Source organism: Colias philodice, chromosome 20, assembly GCF_061535455.1.
Source record: "Colias philodice isolate Cphi_HAF_F1 chromosome 20, ilColPhil1 Martin Lab GWU primary, whole genome shotgun sequence".
Lineage (NCBI taxonomy): Eukaryota > Metazoa > Arthropoda > Insecta > Lepidoptera > Pieridae > Colias > Colias philodice.
This window is the reverse complement of record NC_143105.1, coordinates 5,933,633-5,955,508: the sequence shown is the minus strand read 5'-3', so window position 1 is coordinate 5,955,508 and position 21,876 is coordinate 5,933,633. Positions and strand designations below refer to the sequence as shown.

At 33.8% G+C, this 21,876-nt stretch overlaps 3 protein-coding genes across 4 annotated transcripts; 2 read left to right on the top strand and 1 right to left on the bottom strand.

Moving 5' to 3' along the window:
• Positions 1–4,553: 4,553 nt before the first annotated feature.
• Rcd-1 (Required for cell differentiation 1) lies at positions 4,554–6,442 on the top strand. Its single transcript, XM_089707773.1, has one exon. The coding sequence runs from the start codon at positions 4,777–4,779 to the stop codon at positions 5,671–5,673; it is 897 nt and encodes a 298-aa protein (XP_089563899.1). The 5' UTR covers positions 4,554–4,776; the 3' UTR covers positions 5,674–6,442.
• A 1,350-nt stretch (positions 6,443–7,792) lies between these two features.
• LOC149479490 (putative glutathione-specific gamma-glutamylcyclotransferase 2) lies at positions 7,793–9,766 on the top strand. Its single transcript, XM_089707816.1, has 3 exons — positions 7,793–8,105; positions 8,434–8,662; positions 9,189–9,766. The coding sequence occupies exons 1-3, from the start codon at positions 7,971–7,973 to the stop codon at positions 9,365–9,367; spliced, it is 543 nt and encodes a 180-aa protein (XP_089563942.1). The 5' UTR covers positions 7,793–7,970; the 3' UTR covers positions 9,368–9,766.
• Positions 9,767–13,430: 3,664 nt separating this feature from the next.
• On the bottom strand, positions 13,431–16,770 carry LOC149479489 (uncharacterized). 2 transcript variants are annotated; one of them, XM_089708093.1, is made up of 2 exons: positions 16,751–16,770; positions 13,431–15,347 (listed from the first exon to the last, which is right to left on the bottom strand). In XM_089708093.1, exon 2 carries the CDS (start codon positions 15,234–15,236, stop codon positions 13,986–13,988), a length of 1,251 nt encoding a protein of 416 aa, XP_089564219.1. In that variant the 5' UTR covers positions 15,237–15,347; positions 16,751–16,770; the 3' UTR covers positions 13,431–13,985. The 2 variants fall into 2 exon arrangements, with proteins under 2 accessions (XP_089564219.1, XP_089564220.1); XM_089708094.1 differs by lacking the exon at positions 16,751–16,770 and adding an exon at positions 16,511–16,591.
• Between the last annotated feature and the right edge of the window lie 5,106 nt (positions 16,771–21,876).

Here is a 21,876-nt window from a genome sequence, read left to right as displayed (position 1 = left end):
TTTATTTATTAATCCAAACTAATAACAGAACTTTAAAATTTTCTGATTATACTGTAGCTTTGTATAAGACGTTAGGCACTCGAGTGGTTTTGACTGATCATATTACTTGCTCTGTGGACTGATCACGTGATCAAAGTACTGCGAGTACCTTACCTCGAAAACGCCAGTGCTCACAGTAGAATATGGCGGCGATTAATGACGTCATAAATTTCCCTAGGGTACTGCGGCAGTATACTGGCAGTCCATAACGGAACGAATTTTTCTACAGTGATAGCACTGTGCAGTGGTTGCAGTGCATAACGGAAGACACCCATAGTGATCTATCAACGCACAGCCCAAACCACTGGACGTATCGGGCTGAAATTTGGCATGCAGGTAGATGTCATAACGTAGGCGTCCCCTAAGAAAGAATTTTAGAAAATTCATCCCCTAAAGGGGTAAAATAGGGGATAGAAGTTTGTATGAAACTTTTTATTCCTTGGATGTATTTGCATGAAATTGGGCATGTAGATATTGGATTAACACATAGGATAGGTTTTATCCCGGAAATCCCACGGGAACGGGAACTATGCGAGTTTTCTTGGAAAACGCGGGCGAAGCCGCGGGCGGTAAGCTAGTATTAAATTAATATAGATAGAATAGATACAACTCGCCACTCGAACTCGTCACACATGATAGGGTTCTAAGGCCGCGTTTCCATCTGCAAGAAAACTTCCGCAAGAAATGTCCGACAGTCTGTCTGACAGCAGCTTGCAAGTCTAATTCCGCGTTTCCACCTGCAAGTAGACTTGCAAGCTGCTGTCAGACAGACTGTCGGACATTTCTTGAAGAAGTTTTCTTGGAGATGGAAAGGCGGCCTAAGTTAAATTTTAAGATATTTCTGGTTATATTTTTAAAAGTTGATATTGTCATTTTACTCATTAGTTAAAACTTAAAGTACTTTCGATATCAGTTTTAAGTTTTTTGATATATTATACCAGGCAATATTTACGGAATAATCGCTTGTGCACACTAAATGCATCTACAGACGCTCCGATTTGGTTGGTGCCAACCATCCGACCACGACCAAATCGGAAAGTGTAGAGAGCGGTCGGTCCGACATAATTATTATTAATATTGGTTTGACGTGGTCGGATGCGCCAGCAATACCGACCAAACCAACTTCCTATCCGATCCAACCAAATTGGAACGTTTGGAAGCTTTGTTCCGACCAAATCGGCTCATTCCATAGAGTAATAGAGGTAATTGGCTCATTCACATTTGCAACGCCGCCGGTGTAGGACGTCAACATGAACGCCGAGGGAGTTACGGTCACCGAACGTGACATATTAATAAAATTACTGGAACTATATAAAGACTTTCCCTGTTTGTGGGACTTAAGTAACAAAGATTACGCAAATAGAGATGCCAGAAATCAAGTGTATTTTATTATGTTAGAAGTATTAAAAAAATTGACAGTGCGGCTACATTAAAAACCTTAAAAAATAAGTTATAAGAGCCGCATATGACTGTAATTTTCTCTATTTCTATAGTAGAATTTAGCCCATTCTCTTCGTACTATGGTCAACTGACATATTACTCTATGGTCAACTGACAGTTGGAAGGCCAACCGTCGGACAATCTGTAGCAATGTTGGAATGGTTGCCATGTCGGTTCCAATATGGTTGGCACTTGGCACCAACCAAATCGGAGCGTCTGTAGATGCTATAATAGCATACGATACCAAGAAGCTTATATCTAATACACTGGAGATTTCGGTATGAACATTGACGTGTAACAAGAAAATATTGCCCAGTTCATGTTTTTTATCACTTTCACACCTAACTTGGTATTGCCACTGTTAATACGAAGTTTTCCCAAGGCTACTATGTATGCTGTAATATTCTGTGCAAAAGGTTAGTTTTTGTACATGAGTTTGTTGATAAATTGCCAACAACGTCATTCAGAAGCATTGTTGGATGAGACAATTATTATTTATGCTAAATAAAATAAGTATCTGAACCAATTATTAAAAAGCGATACTCCCTGATTATGGGTAGTCACCATAATAAAATTGTAGCAACTCTCACTTTGTCAATATGGCATGTGTGTCAAAAAAATTGCGTCGCTTCGAATATTTAAGTTAATATTGTTGCTTATTTAATGAATATTTTCCGAATATAAAGAATGCATTGTATTGTGCAAAATTGCAGAAGTGTTTGGACACCAAATTCTGGCATAGAATTTCACAGGCAAGTGTATATTTACGTTATTTACAATATTCCTCAATACTCCTGCATTTACCTGTTTAGAATCATTTCAATAGCAAAAATTGTCTAATTTAGCATCATTTTAGTAAGCAGTCATGTTAAATTTGTTATTTCCCTAATACTTTATCATTTTTCAACAAGTTTTCAATAAACAAATTTAACAAGTAAGGTAACCATGATGACGAGTTTTTATGGATAGGTAGCGAAGAGAATATTTTGTAATAACAATATTATGATGAAAATTTACAACACCATTTTAAAGATTGTTACTAGTAATGAAACAACACACGACATCGGTATTGCACTCACATCTTCTATACATATAATAAATCTGTAGAAGGGTCAATTCTGTACATTGAAAATATTGAAAAAATAAATAGCAGGGGGTGTTACTGGATCGATACCAAACCCAAATATGTGATTAAAAAATTTTTTGTCTGTCTGTCTGTCTGTCTGTCTGTCTGTCTGTATGTGAAGGCATCACGGGAAAACTGACGGTTCGATTTCGATGAAACTTGGTATAATTATACCTTATTATCCTGGGCATAAAATAGGATACTTTTTATCCTGGGAAAATACGTAGAAAAAAAATAAATCTTAATTTTTCAGTTTCCTCCATAGACGTCGTTCTGTAGAACCGCGAACACACGGTCACATACGGGTCTAATATTAATTTAGTGAGAAACGTCTTCCCAGTTCAAAATGGAGAAATAAACCATCCACGCGAAGACCGACATCCGCGCGGACGGAGTCGCGGGCGAAAGCTAGTGTAGTTATAAGATTGTTCGTTTTTACATTGAAATTTATACTTTTTTAACTTACCTTATATTTTTTGTTTTACGTATTTCAGCTTTCCAAAAAGTAAAATAAAAAGAAATCTATGTGCCCATCAAGGTTACTGAGGATAACGACCCAGAAAAAAATACCTTTTGAAAAATAAACTTTGTAAAGTTAGCTGAAATTTGTGCAAGGCTGCTATAAACAGTTTTTCTTTGATGATTTTGGCTTGAAATTGACCCGTCGAAGCAACGCATTTAAAAAGAAGATCTGAGTAGCTTACAATTTGGTAAACAGCATCTGATGCAAAACACAACTTTCCTCTATTTACAAAGGATGTTAATGCTATATATCGGTTCATATCCAAGCTTTGTATCCAAAAGTTATTTAAAACTATCATTCTATACCAATTAAAATTGTATGTACCTATAAAGTATGACCATAATATTATAATATAAATACTGTTAAAAATATACCTATGTCGTTATTATTTATAGACCATCATTTTTAGTTTTTTCTATTTTGAAAAATCCTGAATTTACAAACCAGCGTGGTCACTCGACAGAAAGAGACAAAAAACATGACTGACGTCATTCTAGGTCATATTTTCTTGTTACAAGTTAATGGTCATAGTGCAATCTCCAGTGTATTAGATATAAGCTTCTTGTACGATACCAACGAATACCTTAACGATTACCTCCTGTATATTTTTCAGCAAGATCAGACAATCGTACTCGAATGTACGAATATTCAGGAATACTTCTTGTACGGGCGTTTGTCCACTACAAGGAATTTTACGGTCCGGCATTCCGATTTTTTACGGTCCGGTATGGCACGCCATTAATCTATATACTAGCTTGTGCACTATACGTAATTTTACTGTCCGACATTTTACTTTTCCCTATTCCGGATGGTTTTTTTGTGTCTACGAGTCGCTGTAGGTATAATTGTTTTCGAATGCCCACGTGTGCCACACAAAAACAGTAAAATCCAAGATTTTACTGTTTTTACTGCATATGCCAATTAAAAGCAAGCTCTTGTTTTACTTTCTTTTAGTTGGCAATGAGATTTGAGAAGTCGGTATTGTTATTTTATATACATTGACCAAGCATTGACCTATAATTATTATCTAAGTAAGTGTTGGTAAGTTAAAGTTCAAGTGGGAATAGCTTTAGCTCCTCGTCACCGAAATAAATAAGTGAAACACGCATTTTAAATCTCTTACGGAACTTTACTTTTTATTATAACGAAATAATATAATATTTCACCTTCTATATTTTTTACTCGTTTCTTGTAAAATGCAAAAACAATCATTTATGATAGCATTATACCGCCAAACTTCCTTGAACTGTACCGCACTGATCCGAGTAAAGACGGACAGGTGCACAAGCAATTCATCGGTTTTTTCATGCCACACCGGACCGTAAAAAATCGGAATGCCGGACAGTAAAATTCCTTGTAGTGCACAAACGCCCTACGTCTTGTATTTTACTGATTCTGTGACAATTTGTACACTCTGTGGTGGTTGCATGTTGATGGCGTGTGCGTGACACTCGTTTGACAATTTATTGATGTTAAAAATTTCGTTTTATCCGTAAATTAGGCATTATTGCTAAAAAAAGACTATAAAAGTTGAAATAATCAACCGAAAGATACAATTTAAAAGATAAAGCGCATAATATAACTCGAAGAAATAATTGGCGGATAATGCCAACATTTCTAGCCCAACAAAGTGCAAAATTTAGTAGCGATGCATACTAGTATGAGCGCGCAGCAAAGCCCGGCAAATATGCAGACTGTTGTGGACAGAGAAAAGATTTACACTTGGATATTGGAATTATGCAATCCAGAAACTCGTGAAAATGCTCTATTGGAATTAAGTAAAAAGCGGGAAGTGGTGCCCGACTTAGCTCCTATGTTATGGCATAGCTTTGGCACGATTGCAGCTTTGCTACAAGAAATTACGAATATTTATGTAGCAATGATTCCTCCTACATTGACAGCTCATCAGAGTAACCGGGTCTGTAACGCTTTAGCTTTGATGCAATGTGTTGCTTCCCACCCTGAAACTAGATCTGCATTCTTGCAAGCTCATGTACCATTGTTCCTGTATCCATTTTTACACACGGTTTCCAAAACTCGCCCTTTTGAATATCTACGCCTTACTAGTCTAGGAGTTATTGGAGCATTAGTTAAAACAGATGAACAAGAAGTTATAACATTTTTATTGACCACTGAAATTATACCTTTGTGCCTACGAATAATGGAAAATGGATCAGAACTATCAAAGACTGTAGCAACATTTATTTTGCAAAAGATATTATTGGATGACAGTGGATTGTGCTACATATGCCAGACATATGACAGATTTTCTCATGTAGCTATGATTTTGGGGAAAATGGTATTATCATTAGCAAAGGATCCATCAGCAAGACTGTTGAAACATGTTGTTCGTTGTTATTTACGTTTATCTGATAATCCTAGAGCAAGGGAAGCTCTACGACAATGTCTTCCAGACCAACTTCGAGATGCTACTTTTACTGCTTGCTTACAAGAAGACAATTCCACAAAACATTGGCTAGCTCAATTGATAAAGAACCTGGAAGCTCAGCCCCCACCTGCTAGTCCTGCACAACCGAACATGTGAGAATTGGCTTTATCGAGTTACACCCTCTACAAAACATTCAAAAAGTGGTGCAACTCTAGCTAAATTTACAGTTTATTTATAAATTTAGCACTGATGAAAAACCATAGATATTATATGAACTAACATGATGTCATACTAAGTGTCACTGGCAAATAATTAATATAGCTAATTGAAACTACTTATTTTATATTGATAGTTGAATGGATTCAAATTAATTAAATAGTTAAAATAAGATGGTTCAAATCAAAATATTGCTATACAATGGTCCATGAGGACATGGTCTATGGTTTTTGTATTAAAAATGCATTGTAGGTACCTAATTAAAGGCTTGTTACTTCCTTTCTCATATAGATAATGTAAGAAGTTTTGATTTTGTAGTGGGTGTGTAAAACTCACTTATAATGGATAGCAGTCAGATATGAACAAAGTTCTTAATTGCAAATGAATTGTGTAGCTGTAAAACATTTATTGGAATATAATATGATAATTATTAATTCTAATCAAATTAATAATTACTAATACTCAAAAGTAGAATAATCACAAGCTGTAATTGTTTTTTTCTCCATTGTTAACCTCTAAAGCAAAAAAGAGATACTGTAGAATAGTGACCACATTTATTTCAATGCATAAATAAACTGCCCTTTAATAAACAATAGTTTGGTCTCATTTTTGAAACATTATTTTTTAGGTACAAAACAAGATGAAAGCACTTATATTTTGTGCTGATGTAGTGGAGAGGATAAAAGAAATAAACTTTTTCAAAATTTGCTATTGTGGTTTTATTTCATCTTTACTAAGCTACAGGAGAATGTAAGGAATTGCTAAAAATCGGGACCTCGTATTGGATAGTTGGATAATGCCCACCTTTTTCCACCCAAACAATGTGCTGAAAGGTTGTGATATGATGGTTCAGAATGTTTCCTATTACAATTAATGTAAATACGAGAGGATTTTCTTTCATCATGAATAGAGTCCAATGAATCCTTTGGGATAATAAAGTTGATATTAGTTTTAGACTTAGGTGCTCTTTTAGAATTGGATTTCAATATACTACTTTGCCGGTCAAGAAATTGCGTTCCACAGTTAACCTTTTGAAGAGATTGAGCACAAGCTTTATCCATAAAACTGTTTTTGTATAAGGTTTGAATAATTTTGCTGCTTGCTTTCGGCTTAACTTTTTGCTTACTACATTTGCATGAGTTTTGGTCCCTTTTTCGTACCATAGTTACGCAGTAATTGTCACATCTCAACGGCCCAGTTGCTAGAGTATTAACGGCTATATCAACGAAACATTTCTTTAAAATAGTTTCTTTTGATTTTAAAGTTTTGGATAAGCTAGGTCTTTTATTCTCTGATGGAATTATCTTATTAATCACACGTCTCTTCTCAAGATATACTGCTCTGTTTGGCTTTCCACTGAAATTTGATGAACTTTTTGTAGGTTTTTTTACTTTTTTAAATTTTACATTATTGTTAATTGAGGAAGGTTTAAAAACAGGCTCAACGAGGTCTCGGCAAAGTTTTTCTGCTACGGTGGGCATGAGGCCGATGAGAGTGACTTTAGGTGGTTATACTATAAAATATTTACTGCATGTTGTATATTTATTTTTCGAATTTATAATTACTTGATTGAATACTTCATACTTGTATAATTTCACTGAGAGCTCATTGTGGTGCTCATCATAGTGCTCATAATACTTTATTTTGAAATTGCCACCATCTTTTGTCTCTAGTCTATGGCACAAAAAAATCAAGCATCTACCATAAATAAAAATCTCGTCTTATTCGGCGATGGGAGAAAAATTGAACGTCAACTCCGAAAATACGAAAAATCGCTTATCATATGTACATACATGGAGGTGATTTGGATAGCCCTTTACGTCCTTTACTTCCCAGCTTCAGTATAATATCATACTTCTTAGGATACCTGTATAAAGTTTTCCATGTAAATGTAATTTAAAATAATAAGATATGTTATATTACGGAGATGATGGTGGTTGGTACAATATATTATTCCTAAAAAATAGTTCTTAGACCAAAATGTTAGTTAGCTACTTTAAGGATTCTGTGCCAAAATGCCAAAGCTTCTGTCTTCTTACAATAGAAGAAAAAGTTACGTCATTGTCATTTGTCAAAATAAAAGTCTAGGACTGCTTAAAAAAATGTAGCCTAAATTTTAAAGAATATTATTTTAATGAATAATTGAAATGCATAAAGAATGTATATATTATAAATTAAGTTGAAATTAATATTATAAAAAATATTAAGTGTAAATAATTGTAATTGTAACATAGAAAATGTGGGTGTTCGGATATGGCTCTTTAATATGGAAAGTAGATTTTAAGTATGAATATAAATCTGTCGGATATATTAAAGGGTACCTTAGAAGATTCTATCAACATAGTATCGATCACAGAGGAGTTCCTGAAAAGGTAAAAATCATAATTCATTACAATTTGATAGCAGCTTATAATCATGCCTTCACTCACTTGAAAACCTATGAAAACTTTATAATATAGCAAAAATTGTTATTGTAATCAATTACCTATTTAATAGGCCATCTGTATGCCGATTTTCAGGCAAATCTGTTCAGCAGTTTTTGCATTATAGAGCAATAACATTTATTGATTCAATTAAAACTGAAATTGTTTAGTTATAAGTTTTGGATAGATAGCTTTCGAAGTCTGGGAAAGGCCTTTGTTTTCTATGATTATCATAATATGAAATTGATTGTTTTAAATTGTATATTATATTTTTCAGCCAGGCAGAGTAGTTACCTTGATACCTAGCGATGACCCTAATAGTAAAGTATGGGGCATTGCTTATAAAATAAGAAGTGAAGATGTTGACGAAGTAACAAAGCATTTAGATTATAGAGAGAAAAATGGTTATTCCAAGCAAATAGTGACATTCCATCCAAGAGATAGCAAACTAGAACCTTTTGAATTGACTCTGTATGTGGCGACACAGGAAAATGAATCTTATGCAGGTAGTATAGTTGTTACCTTTAAAAAATTAAAAGGGGTTTAAAATTATTATTATTTATTTTTTTCTTATTCATCTGCAATCAGCGGTTTTTGCTATAAGCGGATGTGTCACAAAGGCAAAGTTTGGCACATAGTGAGAGCCCTCCAGTGAGGACAAAGAGCAAGGAGGTTTAAAATTATGGGAAATTTCTATTCAGTTATTATCTATACAGACTTGAACTTTGAATGATGGACTTTTGACTAAATATATTTTTATAGATATTTATTTAATCCAACATGTTTTAGTTGCTTTTTTCTTTGATAGCATTTTTTTCAATGCCCTTTTATATTCATGTTTTACATTGAAGCCTGCAGCAGTTGTGACATTTATAATTGATATTTTGTAAAAATGCCTTGCCTTTTAAGTAGTGTGTCTACAATGTATGTTTTTACTCAAATGGTTTGCATCATAAGTTCAAAAAGTTTATCGAAATATTAAAAAGTAAACAGAGTAATAAGATGCTTAATACATTCCTCTCATTATTTCAGGTGCGGCATCAATAGAAGATATAGCTAAACAGGTAGTTGTTTGTCGAGGGCCGAGTGGTTTAAATAAAGACTATGTGTATCAACTAGCAGATGCAATGAGGCAGATTGCTCCAGAAGTTGATGACGATCATCTCTTCTCCCTGGAGGCTGCTGTGAAGGAACTTGATACTGATAAATAGAAAATTATAATTAGGATAATAATTAACTAGCTTTCCGCCCACAGCTTCGTCTGTGGTTTCACCCATGGTGTCTAAAACTTAAATTTAAACAGTTTAAAAAACTTATGGAAAAGTGCAAAATCGGCTGCATATTTTTAAAGATCTAAGGTTACTTATGGACAGACAGACAGCATGAAGTAACTTTGTTTTTTACTATGTAGTGATATTAACCCATTGAACCCCGAGCGGCCCGATCGGTCCACGACACAATAGATTTTCTTTTGTGTCTGTGATTCCGGGGCCTGAGTTATAACATAATAATTTAAATTTTTTTTAATGTGTATTTCTTTTATTTTTGTGGTTGTCTTTGTTTTGTTTTGTTAAAACTGAGAATTTTATTGCTGTTATATTAATTTATAATTTATACTAGCTTTCGCCCGCGACTCCGTCCGCGCGGATGTCGGTCTTCGCGTGGATGGTTTATTTCTCCATTTTGAGTAACTCTGACAATAACATCTTATAAATATCTATTGGACCCAAATACGGCTAGGCCTATAATAGTAACCAACGTGTGTTCGCGGTTCTACAGAAAAACGTCTATGGATAAAACTGAAAAATTAAGATTATTTTTTTTCTACGTATTTTTCCAGGATAAAACGTATCCTATTTTACGCCCAGGATAATAAGGTATAATTATACCAAGTTTCATCGAAATCGAACCGTTAGTTTTCACGTGATGTCTTCACATACAGACAGACAGACAGACAGACAGACAGACAGACAGACAGACAGACAAAAATTTTTTTAATCACATATTTGGGTTTGGTATCGATCCAGTAACACCCCCTGCTATTTATTTTTTCAATATTTTCAATGTACAGAATTGACCCTTCTACAGATTTATTATATGTATAGATAAAAGTAATGGATAAAGAAATAGTATAGTAAATAAAATATAGATGATTTATCCAATTTTAAATCCAAATTGGAATTACTTAATAAAATTATAGTTGATGGACATTTTATTCAATTTGTATTCCTACTAATTGTATTTCCTTGTTTTAAGTTTAAGTAACTTCAATTGCATTGTATAAAATGAGGATACAGTTAAAATAATTTTGCATGATTCCCAAATGTATATTGTACTAGCGGTCCGCCCCGGCTTCGCCCGTGGTACATAATATTTACGTTTTCTCTACATAAGAACCATCCTCGTACTTCAAGGAATATAATAAAAAAAGAATTATCGAAATCGGTTCAGCCGTTCTCGAGTTATGCGCTTACCAACACATTTTGCGATTCATTTTTATATACAGGGTGTCCCAAAAAGTAGTGATGAACGGAAGCTGGGAGGTAGAGGACCTAAAGGGCTATCCGAATCACCCCCATGTATGTTATGCGATTTTTCGTATTTTCGGAGTTATGACGTTTTTTTCAATTTTTCACCTATCGCCGAGTACGGTGATATTTTCACTCATGGTGACGTCAATTATTGCGGAAGGTGCTTGATTTTTTTTGTGTGCTAAGCTGAAAGATAGGCCAATTCAGTATGGTAACATTTACTATCGTTAGATCTTTGAATGGAATAAAAAAAAGAATTAAAATGCCAAGAAAGATAAAATTACCCAGTATGTTCTCCACTTCAAGGGCCCGTAAAAAAATAAAATCACATAAAAAAAGTTTTCCATTTGGCTTTTAAAAACTTGCTCTATCTATCAGGTAGCTACCCTGAAAATTTCATTTTATTATTCAGAAGGCTTCAATCGAAAAATTGAAATCTAAATGAGGTAAGTGCAAAAATTGAATTAACATGATGATTAATACAAACAAATTAAAACCAATAACAAGGTGTTTAATTACAAGAAATTTTTAAAATGACCCCGCTATTGCTCAGTGCAAGTGCGACATCACCGTAAAAAGTTGTCTTTTAAATGTCTGAATGCCCTTTTATCATTTTTAATGGTTTCTTCTGCTACTATGAATTTCCAGGTTATTTCGTTCAAATTGTGGCAGTCTCTCGTCTTTGTAGTATCCCCACGGAAAAAAATCAATAGGGTTTATGTCCGGGGACCGTCGAGGCCAGGCTAAAGGGCAAAGATACCCTGAAAGATGGATTGGTCGTTGCAGCCTGCGCATGCGCTGGTGACGCCTGCCTTAAAGCCTGGCCTGCACGGTCCCTCGACCTAAACCCCATTGATTTGTTTCAATGGGGATACTAAAAAGACCTCGGCTACTTGAGAGAATGCTACAATTTGGACGAAATAACCCGGAAATTCATAGTAGCAGAAGAAACCATTAAAAATGATAAAAGGGCATTCAGACATTTAAAAGACAACTTTTTACGGTGATGTCACACTTGCATTGAGCAACAGCGGGGTTATTTTAAAAATTTCTGGTAATTAAACACCTATTTATGGGTTTTAATTTGGTTTTAATGATCATCATGTTAATAAAATTTTTGCACTTACCACATTTAGATTTCAATTTTTCGATTGAAGCCTTCTGAATAATAAAATGAAATTTTTAGGGTAGCTACCTGATAGATAGAGCGAGTTTTTAAAAGCCAAATGGAAAACTTTTTTTATGTGATTTTATTTTTTATGGGCCCTTGAAGTTGTGAACATACTGGGTAATTTTATCTTTCTTGGCATTTAATTCTTTTTTTATTCCATTCGAAGATCTAACGATAGTAAATGTTACCATACTGAATTGGCCTATCTTTCAGCTTACCACACAAAAAAAAATCAAGCATCTAGCGCAATAAGTCACGTCACCATAAATAAAAATCTCATCGTACTCAGCGATAGATGAAAAATTGAAAAAAATGTCATAACTCCGAAAATACGAAAAATCGCATAACATACATGGGGGTGATTCGGATAGCTCTCTAGGTCCTCTACCTCCCAGCTTCCGTTCATCACTACTTTTTGGGACACCCTGTATAAGAAAGAAGATTACATAATATTATGTTCTATAGGAAAAATACTGGCAAGGCTGTGAAAATATAAGCTCTTATTGAGAGTCATTATTATAAATTATATTTAATATATTTACGGGTAGTATCTTATATAGTTGAATTTATATATTTTCGCTTTTCAATAAGAAATTTTCTTTTAGATTTCTGATTGCTGTGGCTATGAATTTGTGATAAAATCACAATTTAAAATAAAAAAATTCAAATGAATGAATTGCATTGTTCAAAAAGAGGACCGTTGTTTTGTATTAAAAAATAACAGTAAAGTACAATAACCTTTTGTTAAAAGCCTTTATATAAAATTAACCATTTTAAGAGGGTATGAAAAACTCCACAGTGTAATAAATATTCAAGATTATCATTTTTTTCCAATTTAAATTTAATTTGCTCAACGTTTTGAACAACACGATTTTATATATTTCATGATAATTTAGAAAAAGCACATTTTTTAATTACTTAGTAAGTATCTACTTTTAAAACTGAAATATTTAATAATTCATTTAAAATATGTACTGAAATGTATATCGAATTGTGAACAATTTTTTAAAGGTGTTTTCAAAAGAAGTAATCCTAATCTTTCTAATATTATGAACATGAAAGTCTGTAAAAATGTATGGATGTATGTTTGTTACTCTTTCACTTCAAAACCACAATGGTCATTCATGATACTTGGCATTTGTGTAGCTTATGTACAAAAATAATAGAAACATTTGCTTTTGCACGAGTGCAACCGCAAAGCTATTAATTACCTAATTATATAACTATTAACTACATAAATGGGCAAAAGATATCAATTATTTGCTTGATATCTGATACAGTATTTGATATTGATTTTATAAGATTGTAAGTAAACTGAAATAACATTATTGTAATAAAGATAAATATAATACAAATGTACAGAATGTTTCGATTTTGTAACAAATGTAGAGAAATTGTCAAGTATATTTAAGTTTAGATAGGATACCATTCAGATAAAATATCTAATGCTTATTGTAAGTATTATTATTTATTATATTTTTCAATATCTATAGGCAAGTGATAATATGAAATTTATGCTATGTATATCTATGTATGTATCTTTTGTTGATATATTGTAATAAAACCAAATAATATTTTAAATAACAATTTTATTATGCAAAGTATTTCCTACACATTTTGTCATTTTAGGAACGTATGTTAACGAATATATAAAAAAAAATCAATTAATAAAATAAAAGTAAAACTATACATATTATATTTAAAAATTAGTTACTGTAACAATTATTTGCATAACAGCATTAATCATATTTTATACAAAACATCATCACACAGATGCATGATTTATAAATAACAATAACACCTATATGTTGATAAAATTTATACATTTAAGTAATTAGTATAATTGGTTACCTAATACTCTAATCGAAATTTAGCAGAAAGGGTGTCACATGCCACTTTTCCTTATCTCTTCACGATAACCTACCAATGCATTAAGATAGCGTGCAGGAAGTATGACCTTCATTAGTTTTATACATTTATCGATACCTAATTGTTTCTTTTACTGAAAATACTATGTAATATTCCATTTGATACCTTAACAGCGATAAGGCAAACCGACGTCATGTGCTTCGACCAACCGAACAGGATTGCAGTTATCTTTGGCAAACGATATCACATCGACCGTTATCACTTGTCACTTTTAACTCCTTTATTGCGTCCAAGAAGTTTATCAAGGAAACTTCTTTTTCTTTTAACTTTTTTACCGTTGCTCTTTTGGTGTTCCAAGTTTTCACCTTCGGTGTTCATTTTGTCGATCAACGCTGGAATGGTTAAATCTACTATTGCATCCTTAGGTGGTCTTTTAGCTGATTCTCTGCTTAATTGCCTTTTTATAGGTGATAATTCGGGAACAAAGTCATTTTCCTCTGCTAGGGAATTCTTGGATTGATCTTTTTGTTCTGAAACATTATTATTTTCCTGTACTTTTTCCGGACCGTTGTGTAAAATTTCAATATGTGGTTGAACTTCCGGTACTTTTTCCTTTTCGACTTCATTTAATATGGTCTTTGGTTCATCAGTTTCTTTCTTTTCAAATACATCATCCTTGTCTATGTTATCCGTACTATCGACACTGTCTGCTGCACTCGATGTCGACTTTGGAACTGAACCCACGACTTTCGGTCGCGTTGGCGGCAGAGTCCAATCCACAGGTTTACGCTGTGGAGAATATCTTTTGACAAGCTCTTCAAATAATTTTTGTCGATCAATTTTTGGTGAGCTCTCCTCATTGGGCAAACTTTGATATTTTCTTCTTTCTTGTGGCACGTGATTTTCTTTACCATCTTGAACATCTTCGTCATCCGTTGGTCCCAAATCGATTATAATACGCCGAACTGGCGTCGGTGTAGTATACGGTTCGGCGAAAGGAAATTTATAAATTTTTGGACTTTCGATTTTGTAACTTGTTACGTTCACGCTTTTAGCGGGCATCGAGGCGCGTACGCCGGTTCGAGTGAATGGACTATCAGTCGGCTCGTGTAGATTTGAAGTAAGAAAATCTCTTCGCATTTTAGAAAGTCGCCTCGTTCGTTCGGCGGTACTGTACCTGTAGTCTGCATCATCACTTTGATTGAGGTCCGATGTAAAGTTGTCGGAATATTTTCGTGGTCGAAAATCGTAATGGTTGCGATCCTCGCTCCTCGTTTCGCGCATACTGGAATAGCCAGCAGTGTTTCGTTTGAAGTTCGAAGTGGTTTTACCGTGATTGGACGTTATAATTGGCTCGACCTCTCTATAGGTTGGTGTCGGGGTCGTAGGTGACGGCAAGGGCAGGAACACCGTGTCGTGTTTTTCGAATACCTCGCGCCGTTGACTGAACTGGTCGCCGCCGATGATCTCCCGCGACTTCACACTAGTTGTGGGCGATTTAGCCGCCATTTCCGTTCGATAACAAACCACAACACTTTTGTTATTGATACTATTTTCCTGTAAACACTGTATTTCTATTTTCGTACGACACACATTATGACTTCACCGGTAACATCGTGCCTATAAAAGAGTACACGTCTACACGTTAAATTGGACAATAAAGGTAGTCCGGTCGTCCGTATAAGGCGGCCCGTTCGCGATATAATGATGAGTGATCAATAGAGTGGCTCCGATAAGATAGCGACGTCGCGTTAGCGCGATACCTACACAGTTTCTTTATCTTTCAGCAGTCGAAACAGTTGTGTAAATAGAAACGAAATAACACAATCATGTTCGTAATTAATAGCGGCCCGAGTGAAAGCAAACTGCGTCAGATCGTCGAACGTTCATTATATAATGAATATTAAATCTAACTCCACGATGCGTTAGAGTGACTTAGCCGGCTAGCGTTAAATGTTACGATACTTAATTCACACTCCGAAGCAATATGCAAACAATAGTTTTTGTATTCGTGTCAATAGAGACCGCGATACACCGAATTTAATTACTGTTTGTCCTATAGTTAAAGTATAAATTAACTGCCAATCATAAAGATAAGATATGCTTAGGAGCTCTACTTTGAGTTAATTAACAAATAGTTTAATTTAAAATAAAAACATTCTTATAAACACGTTTTAAAGACTTAATCACATAAATAGGTATGTTTTTAAATACATAACTACTTGAAAGTTAAATTATGTAGCCGATTTAAAGAGCAACCGATACGTACCTAATCAATGCTGCTCTACTTAAAACAAATGTATTATCTATAAAACGTCTACATGTATTTTACAGCGATATTAACATTTTAACGACCTAAAAGCTAGACTACACAATGACACACGTAAAATGAAATCGACAAATAGGTATCCTGAAAAGTAGGTACGTATGTAATTACCTATAGTATTTGCAGATTTTTGAACCGGCGCGGGCGCACTGAGAACTGAGAATACACTTATAAAGTAGTACAATAACCTAAAATTTGTATGTAAACAACATAAAATATATCCACACTAAGCTAAGGCGAAGTACATATTTCACCACAAGACACGGCTTAATATCTATTGAACATAAATATAGAGTAAGTAAGGGGATACACTCTGTGGTTAGTAATTTTTAAACGCGGTTTCGAATAAATCGCATCGTGTAAACTAAAATGTTCTCGTAACGACTATTAATACGCGAGCGAACGTATGAATGAATCGAGAATTTTTCAATATAAGCAAATCACTTTTCAAACACACCACACTATACACAATAAAGAAGATTAACCGGACACAACTGATGATATGCACATAACAAAGGTCAGCGAAGGAATAATAGATTGCGAACGATATATTTGTAAACACAAAGCGAATCAGCGAACTATTTTGAATATGCGTACATCCAGTGATTTCGTGAAGCGTGCCATGTGCGTTTTATTTATAAACACTTGTTTTTTTTTTCATTTTAGCTGGGATCAGACGCTAATTTTACATGTATACTATGAGTATGTAGGAACACTATTTGTGGGAATACTCGGTCGGTCAGTGACATTTAGAATATTTATATTACTAAGGAGCAACAATGTCGATTGGTCCTTACGAATCCTGCCCGAAAACTGCTTCGTAGATTGAGTTTATTCGCGTATGTGGTACCGTCACCGTGGACGTAGGTATGTTTATACGTTCTCTTCGAGCTTTCAACACAGCTAGTAAGTAAGTAGATATTTAATGAATGAAATAACAGTATCTATGCAATATATTTAAATTTAACATGTTTTATCTCCCTGGTAATTCTGGCGAGGGCAGGCGGAACCGGAGTCTGGAGGATAATAAGAAAATGTCAATACCAACAATTAAAAAATAAAACAATTTCCTGATGAGGTTTCGGAAATATACTTAAGTACTTTACTTAATATATTCAAAAATATTGTAAGTATGTACCTATGTCCTATGTATATTCTAATTTTCAAGGGTGGGAAGCATCCGTTGAGTGATCATATGGAAGGAGTTTTGCTTAATATTTTAAAAATAAACAGGGCGTTACCACTAGCCGGGTATTTCAACGGTGATCTCATTCAATTTACATGCAAGCTCGAGGTAATCTCCAAACACGGTGTTGTGTGAAGGTTTAGTGGCAAAGCCAAATGTGATTTATGTTACAAAATATTTACATTGAAAGTCTGGCATTTAATGTTCTCGAACAACGTGATACACTTCGATTACTTGAGAGTGTGCAATAAGTTTCTTGTTAAAAATTCCCTCTATTTCTGATAAAATTAAAACAGATAATTGGGTAAACTAAATGAATTTTTAGTCAAGCACGTACGCCTGACTGCGCCCAGTTTCCAAACTAATGAGCACGCGGCCTAGAAATGATTCACGCTCTTAGTTTGTGCTTCCGACTCATTTTGCGCCATTGTCTGTATTCTTAGTTTGAAATCAATTTTTAATTAAATTTCAACGAGAAGTTGCATAAAATGTCTGCTACGAAACGGTTCAAGAGTCAAGACAACGTGATTGACTAAAACAAAAGTTAACATTCCCAAAGTTCAAAACCGCGAGTGAGTCACCGTTCCACTTCGGCGGTCGTAGACTCGTAGTCATAGCTTTCTTAACACCTGACTGGATTCTAAATGACTCGAGACAGAGTTATCAATAATTCAATACCTCTATAAGCCGAGGTGTCGAGGTATAGCCAGATTAGCATAACGAATTAAAATGAACATAATTTATAATTAAATTCAAAGATAGCGATTGTTCGCTCTACACAAAGAATGACGTCAAGTTTCGACTATGAGTACAATATTTTTTTTAAATATAACTTTTTATTTATTCATTTGCAAAAAAATAATAGCCAGCAGCTCATAAAAATACCAAATCTGCTTATTGGCACAATTTTAGCAGTTTTAAATTATTTCAACGAAAACGGGTCACGATATTATAACGATTTTATTTAGAGGCTATGTATGTAACCTTGCAATGCAGCAATTTTCTGCACTTGTTAAACCATGTTATGCTTATGCTGATTGTAAGAATATAAAAATAATACTTTAGTAGGTACCAACATATTATTGTAATTAGTAATCATTTAACGAGGTCAAGATTTTCTCGACTGCGCGCGAGTTGCAATAATAAAGGTTATTTTCAGACCCATTATTGTAGAAGCCTGTGCGACATTATATTATTTCGTAATTCTTTAATTTCATGTAAGTATCCTGTAGTGTTCAAACTTAATATAAATAAAATACATATCTGAACTAAAACCAATGTCTCTACCACTGATAATATAACACGTATAGGTACTAACTAGTATCTCTACCACAATCTCTACCTTCTGCTATTTACATCATATAACAAGACACAAAAGCCTTTTAAAATGTATGATGTATTTCCTATTTTCCTGGGCGGTGGAAGCAATTACCACGAAATTTTCCTGAATGATAGAGGAGTTTATAGAGCGGTATATACCTAGTAGGAAATTTATCGTACAATATGTGAACGAAGTTGCAGCGAACTGAAGCATTTAGATACCAATAAAAGGTAATTAAAAGTATGTAGACACTAGACAGGTATGTATCAGATGTAATGATAACATGAGTGTGTTTACGTATCAATTTACTATGAACAATAATTAATAATTTCAAATGCATCCAATGATAACGGAACACAACTTATGTTGCAGCACGCCCGCTCTTCTCTATATGGTCACCGTTTCTTTTTATTTGGAAGTCTCACTTAGGTTGCAAAATGGTTGCAAAGGATTTTGTCATTCTTAACGATGACTCTCTAATTACTGACCCACTTTTACGATTTTCCAAGCAAGAATTACTGTAAAATTTAGGAAATACTGAGCATAGTTGTTCATAGCTGTTGGTCGCCATCCGTAAAGTCATCCTTCTTAACCGATAATAGTGTTTCTACCTACTGACCAATTAGTACAATTAGCCATGATTACCTCATATCCAGATTTAACACACTAAGGCTAATGTGTTGTAGGTTGGTAGGTAATATTATGTCCTAATGAAAGGAAATGCTATAAAATGGTGGTTTTATAAAATCCGTGTCTCCGCACAGGACTAAGTATACCGATAAGGCAAATGTGCGACGTCCTTATTTACCATAATTGGTTCTACCTAGACAGGCACTGACAAAGCGGGTTATTTATGCATCACAATAAAGACAGGATAAATCTAATAGGTGGCCTTTAACTCTTTAATAGTACCTAATTGACTGCCTTTGTTACACGTCATCTATAATTGGAATACTTTTTGTGTATTTGCTTTTGTATTTACCTGCGCTGCACTGTCTCTAAGAAAATGTAAAAAATACTAAGAGTATAATTTAATTCTTTAATTATTTATGATATAATATTTCATAGCCATTAACAATAGTTATGGTTTGCTATAATTCATATCAAATGCCAAGGTGAGCAATTCTAACGAATGGGGAAAATTATTGGTCTAATAAGATGCGTCGTTTTGAACAACAAGACGAGAGAATTGAAACAATACTTGATTCATGTTGTTTTTATAAAAATAAATCTATGTGAGGCTAATTACGAAGCTCAAAATTTAAAATACATATTGCAAATAGATATAATATAAAATTCACTTATTTGCAGTTTTGTTTTGCGTTTGTGGCGCGTTGAGAGTAAAATTTCACGGTCGCGTCATGACTCATGGCAATGTGGCAATACCGTCACATCATGGAGTAAGGCGACGATTTTGGTTTATTTGAATCTTGCCAAAGAAGTTTCACTTCTGACTCGTGAGCTCGGCACACACGCTCGTATAGGTAATTGTGTATATTTTGTTACGCATTTAGTAACAAAATATACACAATTACCTATATATACCTACATAGTATATTCTTTAAATATCCATCGATTACGTTATCACAAAATTTTCAACTCAATTGCAGTTGTATTCATTATATAAAATGACCATTGATTACAATATTAGCTTATCATTTCAATGAAATCATTTATCAGTTAGGTACATCTGAGTATACCTACTGCTTGGACCGATAATAATATACCGGCAATTATTAAGGTGTGATATTGATGTTTTTATTTCTAGAACATTTTTATACTTATTGATGGACTATCAATTTATAAAAGTTGATCGTAAGATAACTTTCATTTAATGAAACAGCATAATAATTAAGTTTTTAGGTAGAGGTTACTAAAAGAAGATAGAGCAGTAGAGCATATTGATGTTAAGTTGTAAAACTATGTTTTATAGGACTTTTCCTGTTTGTTCATTGCTTGTGGTTCATTTGAAATATGATTTATTGTATTTTTTTAATTGATCAAGGTCTTCCAGCTTCCTGAACATAAAAATATATTTGAACCAAAGGTGTTTATTAGTAACTATTTTTTTATATCTAAGGTACCTACCTAACTAATAGGCGTAAGGCGGTAATAGTTTCCTTTACAAAATAGCAACAGCAAATTACATTAATTCCACAATCGTTTTGTTGTTGATTCTAATGATTGATGATTGTTTCGTCCGAAACAAAAACAATTCCAAATATTTTTATTTTTTACACATACTTAGGTACATAGGCAACCCTCCGTCCTAGTCCGCGGATCTTTCAATACGTATACGTACCTTTATACCACATATAACTTATTATGTTGTTATTATGAACCGTTGTCCCATGAATTAAGGCCTGGCTATATCCCTCAAAAAAAATTTGTACCTAGGTACTTATGTAAATGAACAGGTGCTGGCTGCTGCGACTGGAACGCGAGCTAAATTAAATCATACTGTATATAAGATTGATACATATTTCTTTGAAAACCATTGCGAAGAATAGGCTCTTCTGTAGCTAGCTACTAGTTATTATTCTGTGGTTCAGGTTTGAATAGGCAATAACAAATTCATAATAATTTTATTAAGTAGGTCAAGTTAGAACCGTATTCAAGGCGTAGCATAGAAATATCTTTGCAAATTAGCACTGAAAATAAAAGACCGGCAATTAGGTAAACGAGTCTGTCCATCATTAAAATTTGCACACAAAAAATTACAATGTTTTACACTAGACGCTAGTCTCTTCAGTCTAGAGCTACTTTAATTAAGGTGAAGGGTTGAATGTTGGTTGTTACAGAAATAGGAATGTTTTATTCTTATTTGTTATTAATTATTATAGTCGTAACCACAGACATATGTCTGTGGTCGTAAGTAACTAAGTATGTTATTTTTTTAATTAAAAAAAAAATAGATTTCTAGTTCAACTTTCAAGCTTATCTGTTCTAAGGTTATCATGGTGACCTTTTACTGATAATAAGTATTAGACTATAAACATTTCCTGTCTTCGTTTAGTAAATAAGAATATTGTAAAAATAAGGTAAAGGTGCCTACTTACATCGAAATCAGAAATACTACTGTAAATCATAAAAATTCGTAAAAACCGTTAGGCGTTAGCGAATAACCATTTCATGCATAAATCTAAAATTAAAAAGAAAAATAATTTTATTAACGATTTCGAATAAAAGCATAATACCTACGTGAAATTTTTGTTTTGAACTTGATAATAATTATAATTCTTTCGAAGTCATTACATGTTTGTCTCCATACAGTGATACAGTCTAGCTTATCAGATCAATCTGTAATCGATTGCCC